General features: G+C 39.0%; 1 protein-coding gene across 1 annotated transcript in view; it reads left to right on the top strand.

Moving 5' to 3' along the window:
- LOC139812081 (cilia- and flagella-associated protein 58) overlaps positions 1-25,609 on the top strand; it is a 346,663-nt gene that overhangs the window by 152,044 nt on the left and 169,010 nt on the right. The window contains exon 8 of the mRNA XM_071776708.1: positions 3,251-3,521. Within this exon, the coding sequence (XP_071632809.1) occupies positions 3,251-3,521 (271 nt within the window). The remainder of the gene's footprint in view (positions 1-3,250; positions 3,522-25,609) is intronic.

Below are 25,609 nucleotides of genomic sequence, written 5' to 3'. Positions count from 1 at the left end.
GCACTCCCCGGGAAATTCTACCCCTATTTCATATACGTTTGGTAAAAATTCGGTCCATTGGTTTCCGAGATCATAGCGGACAAAAAAAATGCAAACCCTGTTGCTTTATAATAATAGTATAGATATGTATAATGATTTATATAGACATCATTGAAATATCGATTGTTTGGAGAAATATCGGAATAGAAGGATAATTCTTTTAGTTTCGTGTTTATTGATGTGTCTTCATAAAATAACTGTATAAAAGGTTACACCTCACTGATTTTAATATCATTTAAATGTGTTGTAGGGAAAGTTTTTCTGAGTAATTCTTTGTAAGAAAAGAGTGGAGGACGGCATTGATTTAGAAGATATAACAAATTAAAATTTCACAATTTTGATGCTTCTTTTAGGTATTATAAAGTAACATTAGGAACAGTGAAGTTTGTATAACGTGTATTTCTTGTAGAGTAAACATGGAGAAAGTGTTTGTTTACATTTACGAGATAAATACAGAATCATGGATATTTTGTCAATAATATAATCAGTTTCACCTATTTCTCGCAGTTTGTTAACAACTTACAACATGCAACTATACAAATTTCTGAGTCTTGTGTGAATGACTGAGAATATTGTGTCAGTAAAGGAAGTAATTTGCTTATATGTGTACTATCTATACACATATATATCAACAAATTACTTTCCTTAGTATTGATACAAACTATTATATTTCTCAGTTATATTTGATAATATCTTTTTAATAAACAACAAGCTAATATCTTGTAACAATGCACCCCTAAAATGCATCGTCTCTCGCCCAACACCAGCCGGATGCCGCCCGACCGATCATCCGTCGGGCGAAGACAAAGCGCGGTGCGCCTACCTTTTTTAATCTCACAAGTAATTATCATGTGCACAAGCATTAGCAGCTCACGGCACCAATATCCCTTCGGAGCTCCGATAAGCGCCGACGATAGCCGATCTTCGCCGAGTGTGAGAGCGCGTGATTCCTCACCGCTCCGACCGGCGCGCGGCTCGCACGAAGATCGGCTAAGGTAAATGCACCTATTTGCGTCCGTGCACCTATTTGCGTCCGAATCTGATTAAAAAGTAATAAAATCAATTAATATCCACACTTATTGATTCATGAAGAATATTTATTTCATTCTATAGACAATATTCTATAATTGCGTCTATTTTAAAATGTGTTTCATTGAAATTAAAAAAATATAACACGGTTTCAACTTTCATAGTGCGCGCCGTGAATGACCATCTGTGTATACGCGTAATCTGAGGGCAAATTCTTAGTAGATCGGACGGTGAAAGTGACTGTCATTTTTATCGTTGTTGCGGATCCTGAGAAATAATCACGAAGTAAGTCCAAGTGTTTTAAGCAATCCAGCTCCACAAGCTACTCAAAACGTGTGATTTCATCACACGAAAGGTCAGTAAATTATTAATTTCATACAATAGTAGCAAAGCAACGCAACAACATCCTAATGTACATGCATGCGTCTGGTTGCTTCAAATATTCAAAGTAATTGAATCGTCAGTGTATTCATGCTAAAAATTGTCGTGAATGATGCGAAAAATATCACTTTTTCGATGTGCACTGTTTTTTTCTGCGGCACAACTTATAAAGTAACATAAGTTTTATCAGAATAATTCAAGTCCACCATAACCTCTGAAGAGCAGACGCAAATGGGGGCCCTACACATTCTGTTTCTATTTGCGACCGAAAACATTCAATACATATTCGTTTTATCCATGACCATGACGGACGCAAAATAGTGCAGTCAAATCGTTCTACTAGTTTGCGTCCTGACGCAAAGGGGGAACGCAATGGACGCAAATACGTTCGAAAACTAATCAGGCGGACGCAACGACGTACAATAATACCTTCGCGTAATTTTAGAATTTTCCGGTGCAATATGTAGCAATTTGTCAAAACAAAAGCTTTTTTCCATAAAGAAATATATTTTTTTCAATCAGTAATGATTTTTAATCAAATTGGAATAGATTATACTCGTATATTGGTCTTCTATTCTGCTATAACCCTTACATGGACGCAAATAGGTGCATTTACCTTACCCCCACCGAGTCTATCGCTCCGGAGGGGGGGGTATAAAATATCGGTGTCGCGGCAAAAGATTTCACTTTTGTTCGAAACCAGCATCAGCTCCGCTGATCCCGAAAGAAGAATACCTTTCCCGACTTCCTAGGACGGCACGACAACGGGGGGGTACAGTGTTCTGTACGTGCCTCGTCCAAGAGGTCTTGGTAGTCACCAGAACTCCATCACGTCTTAATTCTCGGTTGCGACGGCCAAACGAGGTCGAGAACATTCGGCCTTGTGACAAGCACTCTTGTCACTCAAACTCCGGAATTCCCGAACCGACCGGCCAGCTTCATCCTGACCGACCGTTCCTTCCTTTCCGGTCTTACAACCGCGGCTCGCGTTCTTAAAGACCGCTGTAATACCGCGCCGTATGCATCCGCATAAACCGTCATAAAATATCGCGTTCCGTTTATACGTATGTGTGTGTGCGCCCGCGTTCCTGTATAAAATATTGTAATATCGCGCGCCGTATACGCCCGCGTAAACTACTGTAAGCATTGTGTTCCGTTTCCGTCTAAAGATCACTACAGTACCGCGCCGTATGCATACGTATAAGCGGAACGCATAAAATATCGCGTTCCGCTTATACGTATGCGTCCGTATAAATCGCTGGATTAAACCTGCATATCATTTACTGTATCATTGCGAGTATTAATTATTATTGCGAATATTGAATAAACTGTGTGTGTGCGAATCAAATACTGATTACTGTTTCTGGGCCTACCTATCGAACTCCTGATCCGGCGAGCTAGTTCGCGTTCGATTTCTCAAAACGGCAGGTCGTTATAATCTTTTTTACTCATTATTACAGGATATACAAACTTTAATGTGTTACACTTCAATTTGTTATATTTTCTAAATGCCGTCTTCCACTTTTTTCTCACAATCAGAAGAGAACCTCTTCTACAACATATATTTAAGTAGCTTTAAAATCAGTGAGATGTAACTTTTTTATGCAGTTTTATTTTTTTTATATTGCACATCTCATGTTTAATATAAATTCAAAATTTATATGGAGCAGTTTTTTAAATAAATACTGTATGTTTATGTTCATTTATTTTTAATGCACATGTATTTATTAACATTTTTGCTAAATGAGTATAAAGAACAAAATGAAACAAACAGCAAAATTGATTTACAATATATTGACAGCTAGAGAGTTACATAAGCGAGATCAAGCTGAAGCAAACAGAGATACTCGATTACAAGAAGCGTTTAGCAGACTCTGAGACAAAGTACCGTCAACATCAAAGCTTATTTGAAGCTGTCCGTGCGGAACGAAATCTATGCACCAGAAACCTGGTTGAGACGCAAGAAGAGGTACGAGATTTAAAAAGCAAGTTGAAGGTTACAAGCCAGCAGATTGAGCAATTGAAGGAAGACATTACAATAAAGGAGGCCAATCTTGTCAAGGAGGAATTCTGTAAGCTATTTCAATTGAACACCTTCAAATTTAATAGCAATTGTTTCATTTTAACTATTAATCTGTTTACTAATTTTAGATATAATTATTAAACTAAATTTAAGATATATAATAAAAATGTTATTTTTTAATCTTCTATCATGATTTATCAGAATTGTCTACTTTATCATATTTATATAAAGAAAACATATACATTAGTTGTAACTTTATATCTATTGCTCTATTTTTTGCTTTCTCATAGAGGAAGCTTTATTTTCATAAAACTCGTATATATGGATCTTTTGGATCGCATATAAAGCTAGGTCTAATCAATCAAATTATAAAGAATTATATATAAAATAGAAAAAACCGAAAAAAAAATTGTTTTCTTAGTTTTCGATGCCAATGTGTTCAGAATGTTCTAAAACTTCGAAAAATCGCAATTTATATTCATTTGATATAATATTTTATATCTAATTCTATACTACAGTCAAATAAATAATATATACGTAAAGCAAATAAAAAAGTATTGTATTTCTATATTTTATTTTTATTAATATTTATATAACTTCTCACAAAAATTAGAAGAACTTAATTTTTCTCAGAAAACTAACTTTTAAGTCCATCATATAGTTCAGTGCCTATATGTCAATTAAATAAAAAATTAATAGCAAATCAACTCAAGCATCCCAAGTATGAACATTTAGACGCAACAAACTTATCTTGAAATTATTTAGAGTAACTCCGGTATATGTATACGCCGCATTTAAGGAAAAGTTAGGACATATAGAACTTTAAAAAATTATACCAGTTTCCAAAAAATTGGTCCTTTAATGGACAATTAAACCAATCGTTGTCATTCTTAAAAAATTCAAAAAATTTTAGCACTAGTTTCAATAAAATTGATACATTAATGAAAAATTAAACTTATCCCCGAAAAATTAGAAAAATTTTGGCACCAGTTTCAAGAAAATCAATCCATTAATGAATGAGTAGTTCACGGTTGGACATTAGATACTTATTATTTCCCGAAAAATTACGTATTATTTCCCGAAAAGTTAAAAAAATTTCGAAACCGGTTTCAAAAAAATTGGTAACAAAAAATAATACACATCATCGACATCCCTGGAATATTCTACCCCTGTTTCATATATAATTCCATAAGATTCGGTCCGTTATCGAATGAGTAGTTTGCGGTCAGACAGACAGACAGACAAACATACAGACAGACAGACGTCAAGTACTTATAATAATAGATAGGCAAAATTTAAGCAGCTGTAACTTCGTTAAAAATAAACGGAATTTAAGTAAAAAAAAAAAATATTTTAAAGCTCAAAATCTCTACTTTCGAAAGGTCACTATTATTTTTTAGTTTTTGTGAATTTGGTAATTTTTACATATAGAAAACTATGAGCTGGACAAAATGGAAAATTTACAAAAAAAATCTACAAAAATTTTCAACTTCTTAACATAAAAGCTTGAAGTTTTCTCTACAAAATCTTTTTTTTATGTTTCTACGATTTTTTGTTATCGAGTTATCGCGGGTTGCATAAGAAATGAGCATTTTAACTTTGATTACTCATAACTCCATTAAAAATTCACCGCAACTAAAAAAACAGATTCTTAAAGTTGAAACTTTGCTCTATCAAATGATATAATTGCCAAATGTTTTTAAAAAACATGTAGACATGATGCAAATGGATGAAAATAATGTAAAAATTAGCGAATTTTCCCATTTTTATTTTGACCCAGAAAACAATTGTGCAAAACAACAACACAAAGTTCTTTTGTACTTTTAAGTACCCTGCACTTAAAAAAAATTTGCCAAATAGCTATAAAATTTTTTTCGTGGTGCCCACTATGGTTTTATGAGGCAAAACCTACGAAAGATTGTGAAATTGCTTAAGAACGTTCTGGACACAACGTCCCAAAAGCAAAAAATATTTAAAAAACCAATATTAATTCTCCAGGGATCCAAAAAATATATATAACTAGTTACGGCACATCTAACAGAATGTAAAAGACGTAGATTTAGTGACTGTAAATAACTGTTACTACTAGTTTTTTTTTAGTGAAACTTCTTTAGGCATGGTAGTGAGTTCGATTCGCGACACGAAAAAGCGTCACGAATTTTGCGACACGAAAAGTGTAACGAAAATTCGACCAAATAGGCGTACGAAATAAAACTTCTTTGGCACGGTAGTAAGTTCGATTGTGCGACACGAAAAAACGTCACGAAAAAGAGTCACGAAAATTCGACCAACAGGCGTACAAAGTGAAACTTCTTTTAGATCGGTAAGTAAGTTCGATTTTGCGACTTAAAAACGCGTCACGAAAATTCGATCAGGCGTACGGCACTGGCGAGACGGATATAGTGAGAACTGCGTGTAACACATTTTCGAGTTGCGGACGGCTGCGTGGAGTGACTATTTAATTCCGTTGTATTGTTTTTGTATTAATTTCAGAAAAGTTATGGCAAAGCCTTGTCTTCAAAAGTTTCACTTTTAACGCGCGTGGCAACTACGCGTTCATTTTTTCAAAAAAAATCTTGAAAAAAAGAATTGTAAATTGTTTCAAATTTTCTTGTTATATTTTGGTTTGTTAATGATCTACTTGTGTGTAAAATATCATTATATTGATAGCATTTTTTAATCTTCACACTTTTTTGTGTAAAATGCTATGTAAAACGAATATTAAAAAACTGATAATTTTTTATCTAAATTGTGAATTGATTTGAAATTTAGCCTCGAACTTTGAAGAAAATACAGAATATAATATTAAATTTTCATTAACTTCATAGCTTTGACAAACTATTTAGAACATCCAAAAAGGGTATGCAAAATTGAGGTTTTGGGAACTGTTAAGGGAACGAATAAATCTTACAATAAAACTCCCAAAACGTAATTTTCTTATGTATTTTGAGTCCTCTCAGATACCTGGCTCAAGAATCTGACTCAAAGTACGTAAGAAAACGTAAGAAAATAACGTTTGGGGATTTAAACGTTTTTGCGTTTTTTTTTTCATTTTCCTTTACTTTCCACGTTTCCCCCGCTACAGACGTAATTTTTATGGTCATTATCGGATTTTTTGACTCAAAATACATGAAAAAACGTAAAAAAATTACGTTTTAAATGATTTCACGTTTTTTTCGCATCTTTCTCCATTTCCCACGTTTTCTTCGCTCCGCAGACGTAATTTTTGTGGCTATTTTCGGATTCTACGACTCAAAATACGTAAGAATACGTGAGATTTATTCGTTTTCCTAACAGTTCCCAAAACTTCAATTTTGCATATCTCCCTTAAGCAATTTCACAATCTTTTGTACATTTTGCAGTGAAACTTCCAAAAACGTCCATGCTCAGATTTAGGTCAAACTTTACGTGGTTGAAGTTTCGAGCGATCTTTGAGCAAAAATTAAAAATAATTTTTTCCCAAAGTTAACCAAAGTAAAAAAGCAAAAATAAGCAGAAAACAATAAAACTGGGTTAAAAGTGACAATATTAGTATAAATAACCAAAGAAAATGCGAAAAACATTACAAATATTGAAATCTCAAATCATTCAACAGAAATATCAGAGTTTTGTGCCACCGAAGGACAGTACGTTTGTACTTTCTCGTATGAATCAGACTAGAAAAAAAATACTTGATTAATAATAATCAGGCCCCGGAAGCCCTCCGTTCACCGCGAAGACTAAACGCGCGCAAACATTGTCACCATTTAAAATTCCTACCGAGAACTTCGGTGATTGTACCATCAATTGACGATATTTTTATACGTCGTTGGACGTTAGGAGTTGAAAAAAAAATTTGTTTGTTAAAAGCGAGGACCCGGAAGTCCTCCGTACTCGCCAAAGTTTATGCGCGCGCGCACCTAAACACCGACAAAAATTTCTACTGACGTTCTCAGCGTTTTGTATCACCGAAGGACAGTACGCTCGTACTTCTCGTCAATTTTGTTTTTACTGGAAACTAACAGTGGAGGCCTTCCCGGTGGGCAGTCTGTGGAATCGCGCAATCAGTTGTTTCTACTACTGATGTGGTATTCTCGGTTGTGGCTCGTACATGTTTGCTTGAATAGATCTGAGACGTAATTGATTTTTAAGGTCAATTATAAGGGATAAGCATTCACCATGCCTCAGGAATGGAAAATTTTGGAACATACGATCAGCGCTATTGCTAAAGCAATATGCCGAAATGTATCAAATACTTCAGATAACAAATTTTACGGAAGAGGCGAAGGATCTCTATGTTATATGGTAAGATTTTGTTTGTATGCGTATATATTTAATGAGCAACGTGTAATATATGTAATATGTGTGAAAAATATAAAATCTTATCAAAGCTATCTTTAAATGATTGAAATTCAAAGTCAATTGTATTAAATATTTTAAATAATTTATGAATGTTTTGTTTGCAGATTTTAAAAATATTAAAAAAGAAGTGTGATAATAAAAGTAAAATGCTATATGCACTGTAAAATAGGATTTCACTTTTTCAGATACTTGAGAATTTTCTTTTTCTGAGATTTTATTACATGCTTAAAGGATGCAATTTTCGCTTCTACCTTCTTACAATACCTTCTTTTACACTTGCGTAGCGACGCGACGACCACGACTCTCTCCTACATACTACGCGCGCACGCCACCTCTCGCACGGAAGCGTTCGACTCTCGTCATGAGACGCCATCGGTAGCGCCACCGTTTACGCGCCAAACCAAATACTTTAGCAGGTGTGAACATCCCGCCCCCCTTGGAAGGCTGGGCCTTTCAATATCTAATTTGTCGCATTACATCGCAGATTGAATAAAGAATACATTATATATTGCATTAAAAATTAAGAAGTATTAGTTATATAAAAACGCAAAAACTTACACGCTAATAGGAAGAATACAAATTTTGTTTACAGCTCTCTTAGTTATACCACTAGAAGTCTTCACACTAACGACACGTACGTGACCATCGTCGCCCGCGTGAGTTTCGATAATTCGAGCCAGTCGCCATTTAAGAGGGAGTGAATCGTTCTTTAGTAAAACTAACGCGTTCACCTTAATCGTTTCGATAATCGTCCGGTTTTTGCCACTTATATCTGTTTTGCAACTGAGCAAGATACTCCTTAGACCAACGACGCCAAAAACTTTGTCGCATGTGAGATAACAATTGAAATCGGGTCAATCTATTTGTCGGTACGTCGGTTAGGTCAGGCTCTAAGAATGAGTTAAGTGGTTCGCCGATTATAAAATGCCCCGGCGTAAGAGCTTCGTAATCTTGAGGATTATCCGAGATTGGGCATAACGGTCGTGAATTTAAGACGGCCTCGATTTGTGCGAATATGGTGTAAAGTTCTTCAAACGTTAGTAAAGTATTACCGATAACCCTTTTTAAATGAATCTTCGCGGACTTAACAGCGGCTTCCCAGAGTCCGCCATATGCGGAGGGATACGGAGGGATAAAGGTCCACTGTATAGCCTGATCAGCCAAAAATTGCTCGATATTATCGTTTTCGGCCTTTATCACGTCGAAAAGTGTCTTGAGCTCGTTGTTCGCCCCGACGAAATTCGATCCGTTATCTGAGAACAGTTTTGCGCATCGGCCGCGCCTTGCAATAAATCGCTTTAATGCATTTAGAAAGGCGGTAGTGGATAGATCGCTTACAACCTCCAAGTGCGTAGCTTTAGTCGCAAAACATATAAATATGCCTTCCCGGTCTTATTCCGCGAGATTTTTATGCTGAATGGTCCAGCATAGTCAAGACCTGAATGCAAAAAGACTCGCGAAGGATTGACACGCGCTTGGGGCAACTCCCCCATTAGCTGATTCCTACTAATCGGATTCACGTGGAAACACGCAACACAACGCTTAAAAACCTTTCTAACAGCTTGCCGCCCGGAAATAATCCAATACAATTGACGTAAGCGAGCGAGAAGCCCCTGGGGTCCGATATGCAGTTGCTTAAGATGAGCATCGCGGATAACTAATTCGGTAAAATAATGTTTTGCCGGCAATATGATAGGGTGACGCCGGGTGTAGTCAATATCGGCATGGCAAAGCCGGCCGCCAACGCGAATTATTCCTTTTGAATCGATAAATGGATTTAAAGAAGCGAGTTTACTTTTGCTATAAACCTCCCCTTTGGCTTGGAGATCTGCTTTTTCCAATGCAAACTCTTTCGCTTAAACCATCAGTATGAGCACAGAAGTAGCTTCTTCTAATTCTTCTGTAGAAATAGGTCCCAATCTTCGTTAATGTTTAGTGAGTGCATTCGTCTTAAATCGCAAGCAATAAACCGTAACTCGAGTAAGGCGAGAAAGAGATGAGAACTTGTTGAGTAGGTCGAAATCTGAGAATACGCACTGTGAGACGATTGCTTGCCTTCTGAGATCGGGAACCTCTGAGTCTGGTAATTCGATGAATGAGGCGGGCCAGTTCTGACGATCCATCTCCAGCCAGGACGGACCGTTCCACCATAATTGGCACGTCTTGAGATTCTCCAGTGTAGTGCCTCGTGAAATAACATCAGCCGGGTTGTCCTTAGATCTAACATGAGACCATCGCGCTGCAATTGCGACACGCTGTATATTGGCCACTCTATTCCTGACGCTTGAGCCAAGCTAATACAATGGTGGAGTCGCTCCGGTATTCAATACTGTCGAATTCAATAGGAATAGTGCCTGCCGCACAGTTTCTCCTAGATCTACCAGTAGTACGGCTGCGCAAAGCTCCAGTCTCGGAAGTGTAATTCGCTTAAGCAGCGCTACTCGGGATTTTGCGCAAAGAAGATGAACGGATATCTGTCCAGCATCATTGACACTCCGGAGATAAATGCACGCGCCGTAGGCAGCCTCAGATGCGTCACAAAAGTCATGCATTTTGATACGACGTGGCTCCGCGCAAATTGCGTGTTTGCGAATTGAGATCAGACTGATGTCCTTAATCGTCTCTCGGTACCGCAACCATGTGGTGTGAAGATCAATAGGTAGAGACTCATCCCATCCCAATTTCAATCTCCAAAGTTGCTGAAGAATAATCTTCGCAAGTATAATTGTCGGTCCCATCAGTTCTAATGGGTCAAATATCTGAGCGACGGTTGAGAGTACCGATCGTTTGGTCACGGGATTGCTCGTTGCCATCGCTTGAATCTTGTATTGAAGGCTGTCGTCAGTTGTGTTCCAGCAAACTCCCAACGTTTTGATCTCCTTTCCAATTTCTAACGTAGTTGACTCGGACGGAGACTCCAGGATTGAAGGCTCATTGGTGTTCCATTTGTGAAACGTGAAACCTGCGGAAGCCAAAATTTCAATCAGCTGCATCCAAAGCCACCGCAGCCTTTCGGCACTTTTATTCCTGTATAATACATCATCCATGTAGCAAGCCTCGAGTAGGATTTTGCAGGCCTCTGGATATTTATCCATATATTCGATTGCGAGTGTGACCAGGCAACGAGTGACTAAAAAGGAGCCGCTAGTTAACCTATAAGTAAGCGTATTAAGAATGAACTCCAGGATAGGTCCGTCCCTATCCCATCTCCACAATATTCTTTGCAAATTACGTTGATCAGCTTGAAGCAATATCTGTCGATACATCATCCGAATATCAGCAGTCATGACGTATGGATCCTTGCGGAATCTTAATAAAATGTACAGCAAGTCCGGTTGCACAGTAGGCCCAGTACGAAGTATACCGTTAAGCGATACCCCGATAGATGTGGGACACGAGCCGTTAAAAACGACTCAAAGTTTTGTCGTCTCACTGTCTTCTTTTATAACAGCATGATGAGGTAGGTAGTTGACTAACATATCATTTGTGTAGTCTTTGACTTCACACCCGTCGTCCTCGATTGTCACCTCGGTCATATGACCCAAATCCAGGTATTCTTGCATGAACTTTCCGTATTGTTCTTGCAGGGCTGGTGATTTCGCAAACTTTTGTTCCATGGACTTAAGGCACTTGACGGCGCGGCGGTCGCTTTTGAATGTCCGAGCTGATTGATGCTACCTTTAAGGGGCAGTCGTACTTCGAAACGTCTTTCTGCATTGCGTCGGTGCGTTCGAACAAATTTTTCTTCGCAAATTTTGTCGTTCTCGCATGGTTCCGTGTATGGAGTTTCTTCTTCAACATGTCAAAAACGCTCAAGTTGATTCTCTAGGGTATCTGATTGAGAGAAGGCACACACAGAAACGTTAGATGAAGAACGTGGATTCTCGATTCCTATAGGACCGACAATGATCCAGCCAAGTTTTGTTTTTTGAGCAATGGGTTGATTTCTTCCAAGCTTGATTTGACCAAGGCAGAGCAACTCCCAGAAGATTACACTTCCAAGCAAGACGTCGATTTTTTCTGGAATATGAAATGACGGGTCGGCCAAGGTAATTGTTTCCGGAATCTTGAGATAGCGTTTGTTAATTTCAGATAACGGAAGCCTGGTCGTTATCTCAGGTAACACCGAAAAGCTTAATTTGATCTTGAACGCGTTGAATCTCGATTGGATCGTAGCATGAGTCTGATTGCGTGCAATTGTTTGAATATTATCGATACCGCGAATAGATAGTTGCTGGCTTTGCTGAGGTAAGTGAAGCTTGTCGCAGAGATCTCGCGTTATGAAGTTCGTTTGAGACCCAGGATCGAGAAATGCGCGACACTCGTGATATTCTCCTGAGCTGTCTTGTATCTTGATGATTGCAGTGGCCAATAGTCCTTGCTCACGAGTAAGTGTCGCAATGAGCTAGAGTATTCGATTGAGACTCAGCGGACAACGACGATGTTTTAGTTTGCGATCGGTTAGTTCATCCGAGCCCGTACTCTCGCTCTTATTGATATGTAAGAGAGAATTATGTTTTTTCTGACATAATCGACATGCGCCGAAACCATGCTTCGAGAGCATGACCTTCCCTCAAGCAATTAGGACATACTTTGAGCCCCTTTACTTCCTTATTTCGTACCTGCGGAGATAAATTAAGAAAAGATGGACAACTGTGAATTTTGTGCTCACCTTTTTTACAGAACAGACAAAGGTCTGACTTAGACTTTGTGGCAACGGCAGCTACTGCTCGTTTATTGGTACCAGATTTGTCACTGCTCGGCGTTGAAGATTTGTTTGCCTTTGACATGTCGAGTTGCAGCGTTTCGAGCATGATGCATCGGTTGGTGATGAACTTGATAAATTGATCATATGTCGCTACGTCTCGGGAAGACGTTTTATTCTCCCACTCGCGTTTCGTGGTGCTATCGAGCTTCGCAGTCATTAAATGGACAAGGATGGCGCTCCAATGCTCGGTCGGTTGTCCCAACTTCCTTAGAGCTCGCACGTGTTTTTCCGTAGAATCCAAAAATTGACGTAAAGATGCATGATGTTCTTTCTGGATAGTGGGATACTCAATTAACGCTTGCAAATGGTGATGTACAAGAACGCGCTTGTTCTCAAATCGATTCTCGAGAAGATTCCACGCAATCTCATAATTATTGCCGGACATCTCTATAGACGTCATAATCTCCGCGGCTACTCCCTTTAAAGATGATCGATAGTATAGCTTTTAATATCGATAGTATAGCTTTTTAATATCGGACAAGCTCTCATTTTCGTCAATTACTGCCTTGAATGTATTGTGAAAATTCGGCCACTGTTCATACGACCCGTTAAACGTGGACAAATCATCGCCACACAACAAACCGTCATCTACATATATAGCTAAAAATAGTCTTTTACCTGTCTCTGACACTTTATAGAATACGCACGGATCGGCTTGCGATTGTTGGAAACCGTGTTTCAACAGATAGTCTTTGATCCTCTTATTCCACTGACGTGATGCTTGCTTAAGTCCATATAAGCTCTTCTTCAACAAGCATACTCTGTCGTCTTCTTCAAGTCCACTGGGTTGCTCCATGTAAATCTCTTCTTCGAGGTCGCCATATAGGAATGCGGTTTTCACGTCAAATTGGTAGATCTCAATGTTTAAAGCCGCTGCGATGGATACTAGAGTTCGTATTGAGCTGAACCTGACAACTGGTGCAAAGGTTTCTGTATAGTCTATGCCTTGTTTCTGTGAACATCCTCTGGCTACCAGTCTGGCTTTGTAGACATCGACTTGACCATCGGCCTTGAGTTTCTTTTTGAATACCCAGCGATTCGTAATCACATTTTTGTCTTTCGGCCTAAGTACTAGTATCCAAGTCTTATTCTCTTCTAATGAGTCGAGCTCTGCATTTATTGCCTCTATCCACTTGCTGGAATCCTCAGCTTCCACAGCTTCTTCAATGTTGACTGGATCGGTGCTCACCATAAATGTCTCAGCAATTGCCGTTCTTTCGATCTCAGTGTCATCCGACGTCGACTTCGAAGTAGTTCTTTTGGGATACGGATCCCTCGGAATAGGCAGTCGTGGATTCCTATACCTGTTTTTGTTTGGTGACGGCTCCTTGTCAGTCTTCATTGGTTCTGTTAACATCTCATCATATTTCAGAAATTGTTTATTTTCTGGACATTGCAACTGTCCTTCCTTTGGCATGGTAATTTTTGTTACGAAGTGTGGCTGTGGAAATTCATTAAAGATTACATCTCTGCGAATAAGTACTCTCTTACCTATCAGATCGTAGACCCTATAAGCCTTGTTCCCTTCGCTATAACCGATCATGAGACATTTCAATGAATTCAATTCCCACTTCGTTCTTGCCTCCTTTGGTATGTGAATGTAACAGTCGCTTCCAAAAATTCTTAGATGCTTTACAGACGGCTTCAAATTATACCATCTGTCAAAAGGTGTTGATCCTCCCAGAGTCTCTGATGCTGTCCTGTTCTTTAAATAAACTGCGGTGTTGGCTGCTTCTGCCCATAAATAGCGAGGTAAAGCTCGAGTATGTAACATAGCTTTAACTGATTCTATAATGGTTCTGTTTTGATGTTCAATATAACCATTTTGCTCAGGAGCTCGCGGTGTTGATATCTCGTGCTTCGTCCCTTTAGACAACAAGAATTGTCTAACAGCCGTGTTGCAGAACTCCTTTCCGCCATCAGTCCTTAACCTCTTTATTGCATGTCCATCAGCCTGAACGTCCGCATAGAATTGTTTTAAATTTTTCAGAACGTCGCTCTTCTCCTTGAGAAAATATATATAACAATATCTTGAAAAATCATCTTTCAAGAGTAGAAAATAATTTGCACCTCCTATTGATTGTGTGCTCATTTTTCCGCAAAGATCAGCATGAAAAACCTCACCTGGATTTAGTGACCTTCTTGCTCCTGTTTTTGGAAAGGGTTGCCTGTGCTGCTTACTATATATGCAACCTTCACAAAACGGGTTGTCATCAGCGCTGTACTCAACATGTAGATCTTCCACTGTCTTTTTCTCGTGCATCTGCTTGAGTGTCTTGTAGTTGACGTGTCCCAGCCGTTCATGCCAGATCTGCATAGAATCGTGAACTGCCATATTTGCCTCCACTGTGTGAACTGGATGCAGATTCAGCTTGTACAAATTGTTGCATTTTACGCCATCCAGGATGAGATTGCCAATTTTCTCGAAGATTACTCGATTACCACCTTCCTCAAAGGTTACCTTGAATCCTCTCTTCGTAGACTTGCATATGGAAATTAAATTCTTCTCAATTTTAGGTACGTATAGCACATCTGCTATAGTGTGTGTTTGTACACTCCCATCTACTCTCTTAACTAACACATTGATGTTGCCTCTCCCTCTAACATCGATCAGCGAACCATCTCCAACTCTCACCGAAAAAACTTTCTCAGAGTATGGTACAAAATTTTTGAACCACTCCTTACGAAACGACATATGCTCGGATGCGCCTGAGTCAGCTAATCATGCATCCTCTGTTTCGATGTTGCATCGTCTCAAATTATCAACAGTGAGTAGTTGGGCACTATCAGCAGTTTGTACAGCACTGCTTGACGGTTGCTTCTGAGAGGCATGTGCTACGAGTGATTGTTTGTTTTCCCTCTGCTTCTTGCGACATTCACGTGCCCAATGTCCCGGAATTCCACAGTAATTACATTTGCCTGGTCGTCTTGTCGGTTGATCCTTCGTCGGTTGTTTTGAACGTTCTCTCTGCTTGAATTTGACCCATGTTTGTTATGATGTTTCTTCTCCTTCATGTAATACGCCTCTGACGTCTGACTTTCACTTTCAGTTATGCGAGAATTCAAAAAAGTCTCCTCGTTAACCAGATGATCCGTGAGCTTTTCTATATTTTGTTCAGCTCTGGGAACAGCATGCCATGCAGTTCTCACATTATCAAACTTTGACGGCAGGCTTCCCATAATCTTGGCAATTATTACCGGCTCTTTCTGCTCCAGATCCATGTCCTTGAGTCGTTGTGCTAATGACGTAATCTTGGCTATAAAATCTGCCATCTTCTCGATTTCCTCCATTTTTGAGTTTATGAAACGGTCGAGAAGTACCTGTACAGCTTGATCACTCTTCTCGGCATGCACAGCTTTCAACCTTGCCTACATTTTGGCAGCAGTCGTACAATCTGATAAATATTTCAGTTGTTCTAGCTCCAGACCGCGCATAAGGAATGTTTGCGCTTCTGCGTCCTTTTCTCACTTGTGAATACTTTCTCTTTACTGTCACTAGTACTTAGCACAGACGTGTCACTATCAGAACTTTGTCCGTCCATAGAGTATCGTTATGTTACAGTACCACGTCCTGGGCCCATAACCTGTTGCAGAAATACTTTGATATCTTTATTTAAGTAAGACTAGATTATATACACGTGTTGCACAAACGCAGCTCTCAGCCTCGCGAGTGGGATGTGAGTGAGCGCGGAAACGGAAGCGGTAGTGTTCGAGATTCCGTTTTCACGGCGCGCCATCTCATCAGATAGCAGCATCGATCGGGTATCGACATGCTAGCTCCACGCGGCAACTAGCCACGCGCAAGCATTGGCGCGCTCATCGCGAGCTTCTTCCTCGCGATCAAAAGAATAAGACATGGCCGCTCGGTGAGCAGACGTATAACTTGTGCACTGTACAGTTCGGGTTGTAACTCCGCTTCAAAGTTCCAATCGCTATGACAAGCTGCTGAGATAGACTAAACTGTGAAATAGACCGCTCACGCAGCTCTGGTGCATCGACACGACGACTCAACCTCACACGTACGCGAGTACCGACCGCCACGTGCCTCACCGGCTCACGGGCGATTCATCACGGGGAAGACAATTAATAAAATTGCCTTCTGAATACACGGACAATCAAAAGACTTCTCATTTAAAGACAGCTCATCACTTCTCAGGTCAGATTGTACATTTTTTAACGCATTAAAGACGGTTCAGACTGTGTTCTGAGTTACACATAAATAAAAGGAGTAATTAGTTAACATCTTCCACGCGCGTCCTTCTCATCCCGCTTCCATCGCCGGGAAAATTCAGCGATTTCGCGAACAGGTAACAAGAACTAAAGTAATATAGTCTTTTAAGTTGACACACGATGTCGCGCGCTGATCGATATTGATTTACGATCGACAGTTCCCGTTACCTTCCTATTCCACCGTACACTGATACACTTCGGTAGCGCAGATTGCATATTAAAAGGCGTAATATCTTAACACATTGTATTAACCAGGGAATTCAGATTTGGATTACTAATGCCAAGACTTTGATTCGGATTCGCTTCGCGTTTTATTTGTGTGTCGATAAGCGCTTTAGCGGCGGCGGATGCTGCATAATAGTCGGATTCAAAGGATTCCCGTTCACCGTCGTTCTCGAATTTCGAATTGAGATCCTCAAGAGCATCCTGCCTTTCGCGAAACTTCTCCCACGTTTTCTCAATTGCCGACAACCTAACCTTAACGGCCGCTATATTTTAAGTTTACGCGTCGAACGCCCTTATCCAGTTATAAGCTCGCGTTAATTGCCCCTTTATTACACCGCGAGCCCTTTTGCCCTTTGTTATTTCGGTTTCCTTTGTCGCCATAGTATCTTATATATTGAACCCGCTTACAAGGAACTCACGAAGAGCAACAGTCGCGATGAGCTCATCAAGGAACGAACTTACAATTAATAGCGCAATGATGGTACGATGGTACAATGGTGTACGATGATACCACGTCGGACGTTGGCTCGACGAACGCGCTGATATGATGCAAATACTTAGTGCTCGGTCTCCCGACGACGTTGTCGCTCGTTACTGTCGGTCAAAGATCCCGATCGTGTGCCCAAGAGTTATGTGAGAACCGAACAAGATGCTTCCTGTCTCGTGCTGGATTCTCCTTATCTACGCGAACTGTCGATGCTTCTCGAAGCTCTGGTTCGTTTCTAGGTTACAATACTTAACCTGGATGCGCCGCGTAAGGAGTGACAATGTGATGCCTCAACGAATGTTATGATAATTCCGTAAGTGTGTCACATTGTTTTGAGTCTTTCGACTCACGAGACTTCTAGAGATATCATTGCCACCTTTGACTAGAGAGGATAGCGGCCTTAGAGGCGTTCAGGCATAATCCCACGGATGGTAGCTTCGCACCACCGGCCGCTCGACCGAGTGCGTGAACCAAATGTCCGAACCTGCGGTTCTCTCGTACTGAGCAGGATTACTATCGCAATGACTGGTCATCAGTAGGGTAAAACTAACCTGTCTCACGATGGTCTAATTCACGACAAAAATATGATGTGTGAGTCGGTCTACCACGAGGATGCTGAATTCACTCGTCCCGGTGTTTCGGGCTGCGCAGTGAATGGCGTGAGAGCTCGGTCCGTCACTTAACCCGTCGTAATATCCCTCTCGTTCGTTTGCCGAGTGTATCCGGCTCGAAAGACCATATGTAGAATGGGATTTCACTTTTTCAGATACTTGAGAATTTTCCCTTTCTGAGATTTTATTACATGCTTAAAGGATACAATTTTCGCCTCTACCTTCTTACAATAATTCTTTTACACTTGCGTAGCGACGCGACGACCACGACTCTCTCCTACATACTACGCGCGCACGCCACCTCTCGCACGGAAGCGTTCGACTCTCGTCATGAGATGCCATCGGTAGCGCCACCGTTTACGCGCCAAACCAAATACTTTAGCAGGCGTGAACATGCACGTCTATGGAAAAAAAACGTGCACAACTTGCAAGACATCGTACGTAACACGTTGAAAGAAAAAATTAATGGAAGCATTTCGTGTAAACCAGAGAAGTCTGCAATGGTAACTTCAGCTGAAGTTGTGAACAGTGAAGATAATCCAGATAAATTAAATGAAGAGGACGAAGATAATAATCTATTAGTTAAATCAAATAAAGAAGATGACGATAATCCAGTTATATTAAATGAAGAGGATGAAGATGGACAAATCAGTAACATAAGCGATGAAGTTATTGAAACGCCTAAGAGGTCAGGCATAACGAAGAAAAATGTACCGCTATTTTCTGAAAACAATTTTGATAACGACGTGGATAGCGATACGTTTGAATCATCCAGTAGCGAAAGTGACGAATGTAATTCAAACGTTCTCTCTCCTGTAAAGTCACCATTGATAAAACAAAAGTATTGTGTTGATCACGGTGAAATTGAAGTAAGCACACGTGCTTTAAAGCACGATGATTCTAGTATTAAATAAAGAAAATGTACGTGCTGAAATATGCAAATTCATGTTGCATACGCTAAAATTTCCATGTCCCTTAGCATTTTTTGGTGAAATACGAAAAAATCTCGATTCTTACGTACCTTATGTGCGATGTCGGTATAAAAGTCATCCTATATCGTTCAGATTTGTTCTTGTAAAACTAGATGAAGGGATATGTACATTTTTTATCTCCAGTACAAAATGCGAAGAAGTAAAACATGAAGGACCTCCAATTTTTTGTACTTTAAGTGGAAACGCCCGTAAGATTGTAAAGGAACAACTGCAGTACATTCCTCCAAAAACAATGCAGCGTGAAATTGCAAAGCAGACCAATCCGGAACTTGCTCAAGAGGGACACATGCAGGATTTGAGATTGTTATCCACATATCAAAAAGCCAAATCAGAACATAATTGCCGAAATGATCGTGTACTGAACTCAAGCGATTTGTCTGATTTATTTCAACAATGGGTAGAAGATTTGCGTTATAAGGATCCGTATATACGATATGTTGGTCTACCCTTACATGCTATTATGTTTTCACAGGGACAATTAGATATTATAGATATTAATGACAGTATAGCTCATTTCGACTCGACGGAATCGGTAATTCGTAAACCATATAATATTTATCGCAAAAGGATTATGTATTACGCTATAGTTGTGAAAAAGGGTGAATCAATAATACCTATCGCTGAAATGATTACGTCTGTATGCGTTCTATCTTTTCAATATGACATTTATAATAGGGAGACCATACAGTGGAGCAATACTCCAATTTTGGGCAAACCAACGCGCAATATAACAGTTTTAAAGTGGAGATATTTACAAAAAATTTTCCCCAGCGGAGGATGAAACTAAGTGTTTTATACGCAGATGATACAATAAATTGAATGTGATTGTTGAATGATAAATCGGCGCAAAACAAAACTCCGAGATCACGAGCGTTATACTTTATTGAGAGTGGTAAACCATCAAGTATGTAGTCATACAGAACTGGGTTATGTTTGTGTGTAAAATGTATAACGAAACATTTAGAAACATTGCGTCGGAGGCAGTTTCTTCTACACCAGACCTCAAGTTCATGCAGATCATGTTGCAACAATAATGCATCCGCAAGTCCATTTATTTTTCGATACATTTTCAAGTCATCAGCATATAGTAAAAAGAGGCAATATTTAATATACATAGCAATATCGTTAATAAATAAAATAAATAAGAGGGGGCCAAGATGCGAACCTTGTGGCACTCCGGAAGAGACAGTTATATTTCTAGATATACTGTTTTTATATTTTACAATTTGTGTTCTGCCTGAGAGAAAACATGAGATCTAACACAAGAGAGAGCCTCCGACTCCATAGGCACGCAGTTTACTTAATAAAAGAGTACGATTCACAGTGTCAAACGCTTTCGCAAAATCCAGTGTAGACAGAGTCAACTTGGGATCCACTCTCAACAATATTTGCTAAAAAATTATCAAGAGACACGGTAGTGTCTCGCGCCAAGTACACGCGGAGCGAGACCGACCGTGACTCTTTTACGCGACGCGACGGGTTGCGAGTACCCGAGATGTTGAGATCTCGATAACGAGTGAACGGATCAAGTTCTAAGTAGGCTTAATCGATAGCTTGGGGTCCAATTAGGGGGGGGGTTTCTCTCATAATATTCCGCTACGTGCCCTACGAGCGGAGATATTGCGACGCAAAGTCCAAATGTGAAATTTTATTTTTAAGATACTTCCTTCCTACTTCTACGTCGACCGCTCTCATCTCAATATTATTATGATTATCAGAGAAACGTCACTTTCACTTTTTCGACGCTGGCGGCGCAGGTATCGCCAGTTTCGATATCGCGCGCGTATTTCGAAATTAAGTCGATAGACTTATCGGTCAGGAGGAAGATTTCTATTTAGGTAAATTAGGTAATATATAATATATATTGAGTCAACGGAAAAGAAGGTTCTCTACGCTTGGCAGAAAGTGCCGCTAGGGAATTTTTAAGTCGATTCTTATGAATCAAGCTTATGGAAGATACTGGAAAATTATGGAAGATACTGGAACAAAAAGGGGTTGGCAGCAGCTTGTTAAACAGGATTGAAGGGTTGTATGAAGAAACGGAGACATCAGTCAGGACAAACAAGGGGATTACGAGAAACTTCATCACGAAGATTGGTGTGAGGCAGGGTTGTGTTCTGAGTCCAGACCTGTTCAGTCTTTATATTGCGGATTTAGACGAGGCGTTAGAGAAGCGAAATATAGGTGGTATTGTATTGGGCATGTACAGGGTATGGTCGTTAGCTTACGCCGACGACATGGTTCTACTGGCCAAGAATAAAGAGGCACTGGATGATATGATAGATACACTGAAAAGATTTTTGAAGGATAGGAAGCTAGAACTAAGTACAGAAAAAACAAAGGTCATGATTTTTAATAGTGGTGGCAAGTTAGGTAGAAATTGGAAATGGGGTAAGGAAAGAATTTTTCAAAAAAAAGGTAAAAAAATGCGCCAAGTTCACGCATAGTAGTATATATGTATTATGTTGTTACCTCGAAAAAAACAAAAAGGTAGTATTATACCTCAAAATAACACCCTGTACATATTGTTTATACAATGCGTAATACTACAAAAAGGCGTGATATCTGTACAAAATTACCTTTTTTAAAAAAAAGGTAAAGAAAGGCGCCAAGTACACGCATAGTAGTGTATATGTTGTTACCTCGAAAAAAAAAAAACAGTGGTAGTATTATACCTTAAAAAAATCTAAGTAACAAGTGGTAGACGAAATCTTTGTATCTTGAAAAATCTCGAAAAAACCTAAACAGTAGTATCTTCACCTCGAAAAAAAAAAACAAAGTAGTAGTATTATACCTCGAAAAAACCTAAGTAACAAGTGGTGGACGTAATCTTTGTATCTCCAAAAATCTCGAAAAAACCTAAGCAGTATTATTTTTATTTCCAAAAAATTATTACTCAAGTGATACACATCACAAAATTACGTTACCTTATCAAAAAATGAGTCGCGCTTCAAGTGATCTATTATTACAATTACAAAAAAGAAATGATATCTCTTTTTAAATTACAGCGCCAATTACAGAGAACATATATTTTTCGAGATACAAAGATTACGTCTACCACTTGTTACTTAGGTTTTTTCGAGGTATAATATTACTACTGCTTTTTTTCGATTAGAATAAAAAATTAAATCATGAAGAATTACACAAAGGTAACAGTACAAAATACAAATATTTTATTAAAATATTTAAACCCAACAAAGGAATACAAGGTATTTAAATACAAAGTTTATATATGTATTTTAAAAGATTTAATCGCATCGCAAAGAATTACAGAGGTAACAGTACAAAAAATAAAAATATTTTATTAAAATACATAAATTTTTCTTGTCAAAAAACTTGGCGCTGCTAGATAGTAATTTACCAGATTTGTAGTCATGGATTGTCCAGGAACAAATCCGTGTTGTTCAGTTATAATAATGCTTTTGCAAAGCGCTCCAAGCTTGCGAGCCACAATGCAGTCAAAGATCTTAAGCATTATGCTTTGCTTACAAATAGTACGGTAGTTTGTAACAAATTGGCGTTCACCTCCTTTAAAAATTGGAGAGACAAGACATTGTCTCCAAACTGCAGGAAATGAGCCCATCTTTAGTGATTTGTTAAATATTATTCATAAAAACCGTGATGCAATACAAATATTTGATTTGAAGACTGATGGAGGAATACCATCCACACCGGCGGCGCAATTTAGGGAGAAATTATCAATTTCATTATACACCTCTTCTATAGATATATCCAGGAAGAGGAGATTCAGAGAGTGAGCCAGTTTAGGGTCTATTTCAGGTTCAATATTATTTCCATCGTCGCCGGAGTAGACAGGTTCGAAGTAATCAGCAAAGCAGTTTGCGATAGCCTCATTATCCTGCAGAAGGTGATCATTGTGTAAAATGAAAGAGGCATGAGGCTCTGAAGATCTAATGTTTTTTATAAATTTCCAAAAAAGTTTTGTGTTATCCGTTATGGTGCTTTCAGTTTTATTAATAAAGTTTGCCCAACATGCAGCAGATAAAGATTTGCACCTTGCTTTGAGGTGAAAGAAGGTTAAATAGTCGGAATAAGTTTGTGTATTCTTATATTTTAAATGAACTGATTTTTTTACCTTTATAAGAGAAATCAACTCTTTTGTGAACCAAACTGGATAGGAGGATTTAAAAATGGGGCGGGAAGGAACAAACGTAGTAATTGCGGTGTTTAGGTGATAATATAAGAAATCTACTGCTTCATTAACTGAAAGTTTCTTTAGAGCAGTATCCCAGTTAACCTGGGTAAAATAGTTCGTAATAGCTGAATAGTCGGCACGCTCGAAGCAGAGTTTTCGTGCAGTTTCTACAGGGGAGCGAGCAGTGCTTGAAAATGGCAGGGTACATATGAGTGGAGGATGATATGTATCACAAGGAATAAGAGGCTCATAGGCAGCAGATACACGGAGGCTCTCAAAAGATGAGAAAATGAGGTCAAGCTCATATCTCAGAGCATTTTTCACCGTGTTATGTTGACAGAAATTGCAAAGATTGAAATATTCGGTAACTACATCAGCCTGTTTTGAATGGGAACCATTTAAGGGAGTATAAGTTAACGAGGAATAATTGTGCTACCATAAAATATTTGATAAATTGTAATCACCAAGAATAATAAAACTAGCATCAGGATATACACAGCGCATATCAAATACCAGGCGACCGTGGGAATCGTAAACATCGGGTGAAGAACCTGGCGGAATATAAACAGCAACAATAATAAGAGAGCTATGTTTGATTTTTACCTCTACAAAGAGATGCTCGACGTTTGAAGCTGATGTACTAATAATACGACTATAATAACAATTACGGACAGCGATCAAAACACCCCCGCCCCTCGAGTAATCACTAGTGCTCATATCTCTATCACAACGGTAAATTTTAAAATCGATTAGGCCAAGCTCAGCATCCGATATACCCGAATTTAACCACGTCTCTGATAAAATAATAAAATCAATTTTCATTGTGGCAGATGCAATGGAACAGCGTAGATCCGATAATTTTGTTCTCAAACCTCTTACATTTTGATAATACACTAAAGGGCAGTGTTCATGTTTTTTGCGCGTGAGTTTTGAGACATATTAACAATTTTCGGTATGCCGTTAAAATATCTAATCGTCTTGTCAGCAACTCCAGAGTTTCTAAGAGATTCCAGTTGCCTCTTCAAATCTCGAAGGTGGTCCCTCTGTCTCAATGTCAGGTCTTGCTTGATAATGGCTGGTCCAGAATAAGAGTTTTTCCTCTTTAGAATATCAATAGCGTCAGATTTTGAAGGAAACGAAACTCGAAGAGGTCTAATTTGACCCTGCCTGATATTACCAAGCCTCGAAGTCTTGATATGGGGAGGGTTTAACGGCCGAATCTTGCTAACTATTTCTTCTGCCTTCTCCAAGTCATTCGGTTGGTTCGTATTTAAAGAGGAGGTAGTGTTTATTTCCTCAAGGTTATAAAATATTAAATTCATGGATCTTTTCTCTCTCTCAGCGATTTCGCTTATTATTTCCTCGTGATCAGCAGGAGATGATACAGACGAAGACTTATTTTCTAATTCAATGACCTTATTGTTAAGTGCTTGAATTTCAGACGAGATCCTCTCCACATCTGCCCGGTACATCCCTAAGAGCTCATCACAGAAACTTGCAAACTCTGCTCGAATCATATTTCGCAGTTTGGCAACCAGTGAGTCAGAGAGGTCAGTAGGAGCCAGATTACAGGGAAGAAACTTGTCGTCGGCATTAGGATGGCCTGAGCGAGAGATGCAGCCCGGATGAGATGCAATGTCAGAAGTGCTGCATATAATTGGTTTAGCCACTGTCGCTCCACAGCCTTTGCACAATTTTTTTTCCATGGTTGACATATTGTATATGATAGAGACAAGTAAACTTTAGCGATAAGTAAATAGGTAGAGCGGATAATAAACACGTCTGTTTGCTTTGACGGTCAGAACATTTCGAGTATTCGCAACCCGTCGCGTCGCGTAAAAGAGTCACGGTCGGTCTCGCTCTGCGTATACTTGGCACGAGACACTACCGTGTCTCTTGATTTTCTAAAATTTTTTTTACAATTTTAATGTAATTCCTATGGAACCTTTTGTCAGACAGTAAGACCGCACGATCCACCAGACCAGTAATTACATTTTTTTAAACCATGAGTTCAATTGGTCTAGTACAAAAATTTTACACAAAGAAAAACACGTCAGAAAGAGAGAAATCGCCGAAATGTTTTTAATTAAAAAACACAATTATACTATCAACCTTCAAAAAGACACCGAGAATTTGACGGCAATATACAACAAAATAATAGCGGCTACATAACCAACCTCTATTTGTCATAAACTATTATTGTTTATTAGATATTGCTCATTGTGTTTCTTGCAACTGAGGCGTGCAGACGTGCTTCTTTGACACAATCAAGTTTACTTTTTACATTTTAATAATTAACTATGTTTTATCACCACATAACGCACAAA

Source organism: Temnothorax longispinosus, chromosome 4 (genome assembly GCF_030848805.1).
Source record: "Temnothorax longispinosus isolate EJ_2023e chromosome 4, Tlon_JGU_v1, whole genome shotgun sequence".
Taxonomy (NCBI): domain Eukaryota; kingdom Metazoa; phylum Arthropoda; class Insecta; order Hymenoptera; family Formicidae; genus Temnothorax; species Temnothorax longispinosus.
This window is presented reverse-complemented; position numbering and strand designations above follow the sequence as displayed.